Below are 12107 nucleotides of genomic sequence, written 5' to 3' on the forward strand. Positions count from 1 at the left end.
CCCACTGTCAGCCCTGTTGCAAAAAAGATAAATATCTCATTCACTTATTATTCACTCAGATATTTGTTAAGTGCCTGCTATGTCTTAGACATCGTATTACCTGTTGGGAAATGGCAGTGAATATAAGAGACGCTTCCTCTGTCTCATAATTCATTCAGTAAAAGAGGACAAGGACCACATAAAGTGTTCATCCAACCACAGACCTGTCCAGGTCCTGAGGATTCAGGGATATATCTCTGTAAAGAGATTTTCCCTAAGGATGAATTGAGGAGTTTACGAGATGAAGATGATGGAGAAGAATATTCCAGACTGACATAATGCTACGGCTGTTAACCAAAGGGTCGGCAGTTCGAATCTGCCAGGCGCTCCTTGGAAACTCTATGGGGCAGTTCTACTCTGCACTATAGGGTCACTATGAGTCAGAATCGACTCAACGGCAGTGGGTTTTTTGGGTACTATATATGCTTCTAAGGCCACAAAGCTCATAAAACACATGAATAACCACAGCATATATTTCATATAATGTGCTGTGAGAGATTATTTTAATGTAAAGAAAATTGAACTAACAAAAGTTTTCAATTCAGTCTACCAACATAATCAATAGCAAAATGTTCCATTAAAGGAGAACAACGTAAAAGACAGTAAAATATTATTTATCAGCTTCAGTTGGGAAGGGGTCCCTCAGATATGACTTGACCATGATCATGTGTGGCCAGTGTAAAAGAAAGGCCTGAGGGGATAATTGAAGGAGCAAGCTGGGTATGCCCATATGAGGGAACTTTTGGCAACATTAACAAAACTCACACTTCTACTGTCAAAATCTACATACACACCTACCCGCCCCAGAGGTTTCTCTATATACTGAGAAAGCACTGGGGAGGTGGTCAAGAGATTGTAACGATTATCCTCCTTCACACATAAAAAAAGAAAAGTGTCCTCAGACGGGACCCTTGAGCTGTCCTTCCTTAAACAAGTATCCTTACAGACTCCTACAGCCCAGTCCCAAGAGCTGTCCACTTCTATCTCCCAGTAGTATTTTCCAGAGGTGAAGGCCTGGTCTCCCCATGCAGCAAAGTAGTGAGATCTTCCAGAAGGAAAAGGTGCCTCTTGAAGGTCACGTCTAAGCCTCAGACTTCTCACGTCATCAAACAGCATGATATTCTGACTGCTTATTTCATAACTGAAGGAAATTTCCACTGTGGAAAAAAGAGAATATTTCAGGAAAAATCTGTTTTTATACTCCTATGGGATGAGAGACTCACTGGATCTAGAGTGTCACTGGAAAAACAGGCCAACACTACAAGGGAAGTTTACTAGCCAGAAAATATCAGATTGAAGGGTATCGGTGGATGTGCAGAAGAAACAAATACCTAGTGACACAATGGAAAAAAATTCCTAAAATCTCCGAGAATGTACAGAGGAGGGAGGTCATGCAAACTTCTGGCTCATTGCTTTTCACAGCGCATTAAAAATCAGAAACCTGTGCACTGACACCAAGTCCACAGCAATACGACTTATTTCTACTGCACTGGGTTTGGTTTTTTTTTCCTCAGGGCAAAAAACAAAAAATCTTAGACCTAAATAAGTGGTGAACACTTTGCCAGGTATATTATGTTAGTTAAGCAAGCAGATTTAAATTTAAGATTAAAATCAAACCATGCCTTCTTAGAAGGAGCCTTCGTGGCGCAGCAGTTAAAGCACTTGGCTGCTCACCAAAAGGTCAGTGGTACAAACCCCCCAGTTGCTCCAAGGGAGAAAGATGCAGCTGTTTGCTTTCATAAAGATTTATACCCTTGGAAACTATATGAGGCTGTTCTCTGTCCTACAGAGTCAGTAGGAGCTGAAAATAACTGGGCAACACTGGGTTTGTTTTTGGGATTTGGCTTATGCCTTCTTAGAAGGAGTCTCCTACTCAGCATGATCTGGGTTTTAAACCTGGTTCCATTTCAGGCCTACTCGTTCTCTGCCTGCTGGGCTAACCTCACTCGATTAGTGAGCTCTGCGTACTGCCTCAACCACCTACTTCTTTTACTGTTGCTCATAAATTCTGGTTTTCTGTATATCACTTTTTCATGTTTATTCACGTGTTTCTCAGATCATATTTATTAAAATGGACATTATTCCAAGTTCAGTTACTAAGAAACTTTAATATTTTAAAATATTTAAAAGTAAAGCACCAAGGAACTTATCAGCATAATCAACTGCACTTAATTTGAAATTGAAATGTTCTGAGATAATGTCTTTCTGTATGACTCTTTGAATGACTGACATTGCATCTATGAATGGTTTTAGGTCTCAAGGAGCCGTTTTTTGGATCATTTCCTTTTTCTCATTAACTATTTAGTACAGGCCAGAATAACATTTCTCTTTTCCTACCATTTATGTAGATATTTTTCATATTATCATAGGGGAAATATGACTATTCACAGGCTGCTCTCCTCCCAAAATCAAGAATTAATAAAGAGGGAATGGTTGCCCATAGAAAACCATTATTGGAGGACATTGTATCCGGTCCCACCACTGGGCTGAAACTCACCTCGGAACTGGCAGAACCTGTCTATCAGGCCAGTGATGGGCCAGGCACTGAGCACTGGGTTCACAGGCTGGGGCATGTTCAGCTGCATGGACTCGCTCCTGCAAGGGGGAAGATTCAGTTAACCTTTCAGGTGCCTAAGGGGCCATCACAGTATGTAAAAAGGACATCAGCATTAACTGGAAATGTTTTTCTGCAGAACCCATTGCTGATATTTCTGTGTACCTTTACAATCCTGGAATGAGGTTGTACCGTTCTTTGAGAATCTTTCTTTATTCTCTGCCTGCTTCCTTCTCCTGCCCCTCGGAGGAACTTGCCTCTCTCACCTACCACCTGACACAAACTAGTCCATTCACATCAATAAGTTTATGCGTTTGAAACCTAAAATCATAGGTAGCATCTTCTAGCCACTTATGCACTGAGCCCTGCAACCTATACCATCCTGAGTCACAGGAAAGAAACAAGGCTGATTTGTGATACAGGGAACGGGAAAACATATTCAGTATGACATACACAACTTGCATACACAGAAAATATCTAATATCTCTATAAATTGTGTTCTCGCTGTGTTGGAAACACCATGATCTCTTTCACAGCCCTCATGGAGCTCTAGTCTGCAGTGAAGGCCAAACTTACCTTGTCAAAATGTCTCCCAAATCCTGTGAAGAGAATACAAAGAAAAGTTTAGAATTCTTCACAAATTGGCAATTCTGTTCTTTCAGTCTTTAAGTTTAGGCAAGTTCTCAAAGGTACCAACCACCCACTAGCACATTTTTTAGTAAATCCATTTTTCCTTTCCTCTCTAATCCCAGTACACCACTTGGATAGAATCTGATTTCTCAATGAATTCAGAAACCTGAAGGTGAATGAATAAAGAGAATATGAGTACAGATTGTACTGGTGCGACTGCCAGCTGTCGGCAAAGTGGTCTTTCCAAGCGCTTGTCTCCAAAGGATAATGTGTTCCAGAGCAAGGGCAATTCAAATCTGGGACTTGAAAAAAAGGAGGAAGTAAATGTTAGCGCTTCACATATGTCTCCATATTGCCAAACTGGAGACAAAAAGGGAATGCCCACGAGGAAGTTGTTCCTTTCGGGGTTTTTAAAGAAGCAAGATAGAGAAAAAGACTTTTAGAAGGGAGTACAGTATTTTTACGCAAATAACTGGTGCCTTCTACATTTGTTTGCCGACCAGGCTCCTCTCCCGCTCCCCGACCCTCCTGGGAGGTATTTTCATAAGGGCTGCTATGCAACATTTTTTACTCCTTGCTGGAAAAAAAAAATTGGTTTTGCTCACTTACGAAAATACCGGGGGTGGGGGGAGGGCAAAGTTGGCAACCAAAGTAGAAGGCACTCATTATTGGTGAAAAAATACAGTATTCCCTGGGGAATCTACTCTCATATTTCCATGAAACTTTGTTGTTTATGGCTAGGATAGGAGTTACAGTTTATGTCTGTTATAGTCAGGTGGAAAACGGCTTCCATCACAGGAAAAAAAATTCTGTCTTTGGTACCAAATATCTCATGGAGGTCGAGGATGTGAACTTCAGCTACTATAGATGATTTCCAGGTACGTCCTCGGTTCTTACCTGGAGCAACTCCACATCTGATTTATGGCACATATTCATCAGCTCCTCATACATTTCTCTCAGGTGCCTCCCCTTTTGAACCATTGTGGCTTCACTTTTCTTCAGTTGCTGTAATATCTCCTTGCCTTCATTTTTCAGTCCCTCTAAATGTTGTTTTTCTTCCTCAAGGAGAATCGGATGCAATTTCTGATACTCAGAGCTGATAATCTCTGACAGTAGACACACATAATACTGCAAAGACATGGATTTCTTAAATCATATATGCAATGCAAGTTAACCCCCTTCCCCTTAAACCTCACCTGTTTCTCTCTGACTCACATCCTCTACCAATCAACTACACTCGACCGAAATCCATGTCCTCCTATTTATCAGAAACCATAAAATCATCTCTCAGTTTCATTCCTTCATTTGTTTTCCATTCAAGAGCCAAACCCACCCTCCCGTCGAAAACCAAAAACCAAACCTGCTGCCATGGAGTAGGTTCTGACTCATAGCGACCCTATAGGACAGAGTAGAACTGGCCCATAGGGTTTCCAAGGAGAAGCTAGCTGGTAGATTAGAACTGCAGACCTTTTGTTTAGCAGCTGAGCTCTTAAGCATTGTGCCACTAGGGCTCCATCCTCCCTTCAAAACTTCTCCATTCACTTCAAAACTTCCTGAAACATCTGAAGAAATGCCTCATAGTCGATTTCTTTAATTTTGTAAAACATCCTCTTTTCTGAGTTGCTGATACATTAGAGTTTACAAATCTGAACTGTCATGCTGCCTTACATTGAAGAGGTGGATTACTTTTCCTGTTGGTAGATCACTCACAGAATCTGTCACACCATGATTTCACCTCAAGTTCATCATGAACAAATCTCCAGGAAGTATGTCACAAGCTCGTTCTGGGGAAAACAGTCTCATACTTACTCTCCACAGGTTGGTTATTTTGCTCTCCTCATTCAGATTTCTCTGATTTTTTTGAATATTTTTCCATAAAGATCTCATTTCCTTTATGAGCTTCTCCTGCAAAAGAACCATGAATGAGTGCCAGAAAAGCAAATGTTAGGGATTTCATACCATAATGAACAGAAAGAGACAGGGGATGTTCAATCGATGTACTTAAGGGAGAATGGAAGGATCATGTTTCCCTGTTTACCCTTCATAATTACCAATTCTGGGAAATTTCACGCTGTAGAAAGACAAAATATAGTGTCTTTGTCTTCCAAAGGAAACTGACAAATAAGAATTTTATGAAACATGGCTAATTTTCAGATAGACAACTTGCTATAGAATTTGGATCTACTGATTCTGTTGTTGTAGTGACCCTAGAGTATAAAATAGAACTGACCCATAGGATTTCTTAGGACCTTCTTTGGCTGATGTGGCACGACTCAAAATGAGAAGAAACAGCTGCAAACATCCATTCATAATTGGAATCTGGAATGTACAAAGCATGAATCTGGAATATACGAAGCATGAACCTGGGAAAACTGGGAATCAAGAGTGAAATGGAATGCATAAACATTGATATCCTAGCATTAGTAAGCTGAAATGGACTGGTATTGGCCATTTTGAATTGGACAACCATACGGTCCACTATGCCAGGAATGACAATTTACAGAGGAATAGTGTTGCATTCATCATCAGAAAGAAAATTTCAATATCTGTCCTGAAGTACAACACTGTCAGTGATGATAATATACAGAACCCTACAAGGAAGACCAGTTAATACAACTCTTATTCAAATTTACGCACCAACCTCTAAGGCCAAAGATAAAAAAATTGAAGATTTTCACCAACTTCCGCAGTCTGAAATTGATCAAACATGCAATCAGGATGCATTGATAATTACTGGTGATTGAATGTGAAAGCTGAAACAAAGAAGGATCCATAGTTGGAAAATATGGCCTTGGTGATAGAAACAATGCCAGAGAACACATGATAGAATTTTGCAAGACCAATGACTTCTTCATTGCAAATACCTTTTTTCACTACCATAAATGGCGACTATGCATGTGGACTTCGCCAGATGGAATACATAGGAATCAAATCAATTACTTCTCTGGAAAGAGACGATGGAAAAGCTCAATATCATCACTCAGGACAAGGCTAGGGGTCAGAACAGACCATCAGTTGCTTATATGTAAGTTCAAGTTGAAACTGAAGAAAATTAGAACAAGTCAGCAAGACCCAAAATGCAACCCTTGGTTATATTCCACCTGAATTTAGAGACCATCTCGAGAATAGATTTGATGTGTTGAACACTAATGCTTGAAGACCAGACAAGTTGTGGAATGACATCAAAGATATACATGAAGAAAGCAAAAGGTCATTAAAAAGATAGGAAAGAAAAGACCAAAATGGATGTCAGAAAAGACTCTGAAACTTGTTCTTGAATATCAAGTAACTAAAGCAAAAGGAAGAAATGATGACTTGAACAGAAAATTTCAAAGGGCAGCTCATGAAGACAAAGTATTCTAATGACAAGTGCAAAGAACTGGAGATAGAAAACCAAAAGGGAAGAACACACTCACCATTTCTCAAGCTGAAAGAACTGAATTAAAAATTCAGGCCTCGAGTTGCAATAGTGAAGAATTCTGCAGGGAAAGTATAAACGAAGCAGGAACCATCAAAGGAAGATAGAAGGAATACACAGTCACGCAAAAAGAACTGGTCAATGTTCAACCATTTCAGGAGGTAGCATATGATCAGGAACTGATGGTACTGAAGGAAGAAGTCCAAGCTTCACTGAAGGCACTGGCTAAAAACAAAGACTCCAGGAATTGATGGCGTATCAGTTGAGATGTTTCAACAAACGGATGCAGTTCTGTAAGTGCTCACTCATCTATGGCAAGAAATTTGGATACCTGGCCAAGTGACTGGAAGAGATCCATATTTATGCCTATTCCCAAAAAAGGTGATCCGACCGAATGCGTGAATTCTCAAACAATATCATTACTACCACATGCAAGTAAAATTTTGCTGAAGATCATTCTAAAGCAGCTGCAGCAGGACATTGACAGGGAACTGCCAGAAATTCCAACAGGATTCAGAAGAGGTGGTGGAACCAGGGATATCATTGCTGCTGTCAGATGGATCCTGGCTGAAAGCAGAGAATACCAGAAGGATTTTACCTGTGTTTCATTGACTACGCAAAGGCATTCCACCCTGTGTATCATAACAAACTATGGATAACATTGTGAAGAATGGGAATTCCAGAACACTTAATAGTGCTCATGAGGAACCTGTATATAGCTCAAGAGGCAATGGTTCAAACAAAACAAGGTGACACTTCACGGTTTAAAGTCAGGAAAGGTGTGCATAAGGGCTGTATCCTTTCACCATACCTCCTCCATCTATATGCTGAGCAATTAATCCTAGAAGCTGGACTCTGTGAAGAGGAATGGAATATCAAGATTGGAGGGAAATGGATTAACCTGGGATATGCAGATGACACAACCTTGCTTGGTGAAAGTGAAGAGGACTTGAAACACTTACTAATACGGTCAGAGAACACAGCCTTCAGTATGGATTCCATCTCAACAAAGAAAACAAAAATCCTCACAACTGGACCAACAAGCAATATCATGATAAATGGAGAAAAGATTGAAGTTGTCAAGGCTTTCATTTTACTCAGATCCGCAATCAACACCCATAGAAGCAGGGTCAAGAAATCTAAAGACTCCTTGCATTGGGCAAATGTGCTGCAAAAAAAGTAAAGATGTCACCTTGAAGACTAAGGCGAGTCTGACCCAAGCCATGGTGTTTTCAATCCCCTCATATGCATGCAAAAGCTGAACAATGAATAAGGAAGACCAAAGAAGAATTGACACCTTTGAATTGTGGTGTTGGAGAAGAATATTGAGTATACCACGGACTTCTAAAAGAACAAACAAATCTGTCTTGGAAGAAGTACAAACAGAATACTCCATAGAAGCAAGGATGGCAAGACTACATCTCACATACTTTGGATATGTTACCAGAAGGGATCAGTCCCTGGAGAAGGACATCATGCTTGGTAAGGTAGAGGGTCAGAGAAAAAGAGGAAGATCCTCAAAGAGATGGATTGACACAGTGGTTGCAACAACGGGCTCAAGCATAAGAACAATTGTGAGTATGGTGCAGGACAGGGCAGTATTTCGTTCTGCTGTACCTAGGGTTGGAACCAACTCAATGACACCTAAGAACAACAACAAACAATCTTTAGGGGATCAGAATGCCATGTCTTTTTTCCTGTGGAGCTGCAGGTAGGTTGGAACTGCCTACCTTTTGGTTACCAGTCAAGAACTTAATGATTACCCCACGGGGGCTCCTCAAGTGATGCTACGTCTTTAATATTTTCCAGCATACTATTTGATCTGTATTACTAAATATACTTTCAATATAAAAACCTTTTTGATCCTATATTCTGCTATCTTAAAATGAGAACTTCAGACTGCCCTGAGCGTTATACTACATATTCAAAATAATAATCATTATCTTAATCACAGCCCCTTCCTGGAAAACAAACTCTATGAAAGCAAGCATGCTTATGTAATTATTTGCAGCTTTATCTGTGGTGTCTAGAACAGTGCCTGACATGATTCTCAGTAATGAGTGGACTAATCATCATTATGGTTTCCATCTTCCTTATACTCTTTTAGCTCTACTATCCTGCAGCTTTCAAAGTGCTTTCAGAGACATTGCTTACCCGGTATTCCTCAACAGCGCATTCTATGGAACAGTGACTGTGAGCTTCGTGCTCTTGAGAGTTAGAGCAGAGCAAACAGAGCAGGTTCTTGCTCTCTTCGCAGAACATCTTCTTTGTCTCCTTGTGTGTCCCACACATCTGTTTCTCAGAGCTCAGGAACTGGCAGAGACTGGCTTGTCTGGCAAGGGACACCAGATTCTTCAGTAGAATATTGGTTCTGAACTCTGTTTGCTCTGATGTGTTCCTGCATATGGGGCAACGGGCAGGAATTTTGGCTCCTTCCCAGGAAAGGCAGACACAGGCCTGACAGAAGCTGTGTCCACAGCCTATGGTGACAGGATCTGTAAGGTACTTCAAGCAGATGAAGCAGGTGAGTTCCTTCTGGAAGGCTGAATCCATTTTCCTAGGGAAGAAAATCAGAAGAGTTTATTATTATTCTGCCCTGGAGAGACAAAAGCCTAAGCAAAATTTTACTCTGATTATAACCCAAAAAGACACTTGTGTGAAATCCAAATTCCTAAAAAATCCCAGACTTCCTGGACTGATAGAGACAAGGGGAACCCCAGAAACTATCACCCTGATACCCTTTGAACTTGGAAATGAAGCCAGTCCTGGAGGTCGCCTTTCAGCCAAATAGTGGATTGCCTTATAAAGTAAACAATATCACCTGTGAATAATATAATTCCTTACACAATCAAGTATATGTGACCAAATAATTAACATTTATCCAAATGCAAAGGTGAGAAGGCAAAGAATCTAGATCAATGGAAACAGAACAAAGAGAATGGAAATAATAAGACTGCTGAGACCTTGTGAAAATTGTAACCAATGTCACGGAACAATTTGCATGCAAATTGTTAAATGGGAACTTAATTTGCTTTATAAACTTTCATCTAAAACACAATAAAATATTTAAAAAATAACAGAAAAATGTTTAATGTTCATTGTTAATGTGGGGAATGTGAAGATGTTATCAAATGGTACTTACTGTATGGTCCCACTTTTTACAAAAAAAAAAATTTTTTTTTTTACTAAAAAAATATCCAATGGGAAAAAAAATACACTTGAGTGTAGAGCAGGATAGAGTGTTTTTGTTTTGTTTTTTGCATATGACACAAATGGAAAACTGAGGCACAAAGGCAACTCTCAACTTCTATAGCAAACTTGTTGATCGCCAATCAACATGCATCTACTGCCATCAATCCTTTTGTTCCTACATAAAAGAACTTCACTTTTGTTGATGTGTCACTTCCCTACATGGGCTTGTGAATCACCATGACTCATTCTATAGCTCCAGGGGAGTGGATCCTGATGGGTCTGAAAACCAATCATAACACAACTTTCTGGTGACTGGCTTAGCAAAGGTGTTGACTAAGCTCTTTTACATTCATTATTTAATTCAATTGTCACAACTATCCTATCATGACTAAAATCACACTGCTTGAAAGTGGAGTTAGAACTCATACCTTTTACCAAAATTAAAACCTACTCTTGAAGAGGCAAGTAGCAAGCTGCCCCTCTTGATATCTAAGCAAAGAGCCAAGAGTAGAGCACATCCTTTCAAGACCCAGGAGACAGAGAGAAAGAGCTGTAAGAGTGGAGCAGCAGAGAAACCTCAGCAGCAGAACCAGAAGACTGGCATGAGACCCCACAGTCAGCTTCCCAGCCAAAGGAGCAAGGCAACAACAGTGCGTGTCCCAACCCATGGAGCAAGAGGACTGAAAGTCTTCTGGCAGAAAGCTTCCTGGCAGAGTGGTTGCTTCCAGGCATTTGATGGAGCTAGGCTTGTTGACTCACGGAGTGTGAGAGCTGAGTGCCTTCAGGCAGAGGCTTCTGGTGGAGCGGGGTGTCTCTTGGCATTTACAGGGACAACTAAACAGCTTTGAACACTGGCCTGAGCCGGGCAGAGGCTGGGCCTAGGAGCAGAGAGAGAAAGTCCTGCCTGCAGGCACAGCTGAAAAGCTCTCCTGATCAAAGAACTACATTCTAAGTTGCTTCTGATCCTGAATTATAACCTCTTAACTTCCCTAACATACCCCATAACTGTCAGTATGGTCTGTGAGTTCTGTGTGGCCATTGCAATGAATTATCAAATCCAGCAGAGAAGTACAGAGTGCCATAGGATGGGTAGTTGGTGTCAGAATTGGTAAAATGGTTGGAGAGAGGAAGTATGTCTGACCACCATCTCATAGGGATCAGCTTTGAGCTGATGGTGATTTTTTCCCCCTCGTGAAGTTAGACAAGGAGGTCTAATGAGGCTGGACTGCCATTTTTACAAAAGATTAATATAATAACATCTTTAAAAGGTAGATAACCAAGGTTAAGGAAAATAGATCAATTGATAAGATGGAGGAATGTATAAAATGCCATCAATCTGTACTTGTCTTCTATCCCTTACGCAGGATCCAGAAAATGCCACTCTTGTAACCCACAGATAAAAATGCATGAGAAACTCTTATATGCAAGATATAACCACAAAATCAAATTTTCTATTCTCATGTCTTTTATCTTAAAATACACTGCCCTAAAACAACACAGGGTGCAGTGGTTTAAATGTTCAGTTGTTAACCAAAAGGTTGGCAGTTGGAACCTATCAGCTGCTCATCAGGATGAAACCGCTATGTGTCAGAATTGGCTCGAAGGCAATGGCTTTGGTTTTTGGTTAAAACAACTTCTGAATACATAATAGTTAGTAATGAATAAACTGAAAAATAAAACTGGATCAGACTTCATTCAGAATCTTCTCATATGAATATACTTGCTGCTGAATTTGCCCTATTTTTGTAATTTATACCACTGTATTCAAACAACCAAAAAATAAAGGGAATAGCAATATCTCACAAATGCTTTCATACCATTATAGATTACCCCTTCACATTGTGAAAAGATGTAACTACCATGCAACAATGATCAGCATCAAAAAATAAATTGTGCTTACAAAGATTGATTTTACTAAATAGTTCTAACTTCAACACAAGATGAATACAGATGACACTCTCGTTTCTGATATTTCATCATGTCACTTTTCTAGAAAACCCCATTGCTGTCAATTCCGACTCATAGTGACCCTATAGGACAGAGCAGAACTCCCTCTGTAGGATTTCCAAGGAGCAGCTGGTAGATTCAAACTGCCGATTTTTGGTTAGCACCGAAGCTCCCAATCATTTCCTGGCTTCTTTAAAATTTAAGTCAAAATACTGTCATTTCTGAACTGACAACAGTTACCACACTCAAAAAGAATATTCTCACCAAATTATCCAATGCAGTTTCTAATTATATTTTACAGACTATTCTGTCTCTTACGTATAGTGA

General features: G+C 40.1%; 1 protein-coding gene across 1 annotated transcript; it reads right to left on the reverse strand.

The window, feature by feature from the left end:
* Window positions 1-286: 286 nt before the first annotated feature.
* On the reverse strand, window positions 287-9194 carry LOC100669874 (tripartite motif-containing protein 43-like). Its single transcript, XM_064289524.1, has 6 exons — window positions 8796-9194; window positions 4121-4351; window positions 3170-3192; window positions 2537-2634; window positions 1315-1370; window positions 287-1242 (listed from the first exon to the last, which is right to left on the reverse strand). Exons 1-6 carry the CDS (start codon window positions 9192-9194, stop codon window positions 703-705), a joined length of 1347 nt encoding a protein of 448 aa, XP_064145594.1. The 3' UTR covers window positions 287-702.
* Between the last annotated feature and the right edge of the window lie 2913 nt (window positions 9195-12107).

The sequence above is a fragment of the Loxodonta africana genome, chromosome 7 (genome assembly GCF_030014295.1).
Source record: "Loxodonta africana isolate mLoxAfr1 chromosome 7, mLoxAfr1.hap2, whole genome shotgun sequence".
Lineage (NCBI taxonomy): Eukaryota > Metazoa > Chordata > Mammalia > Proboscidea > Elephantidae > Loxodonta > Loxodonta africana.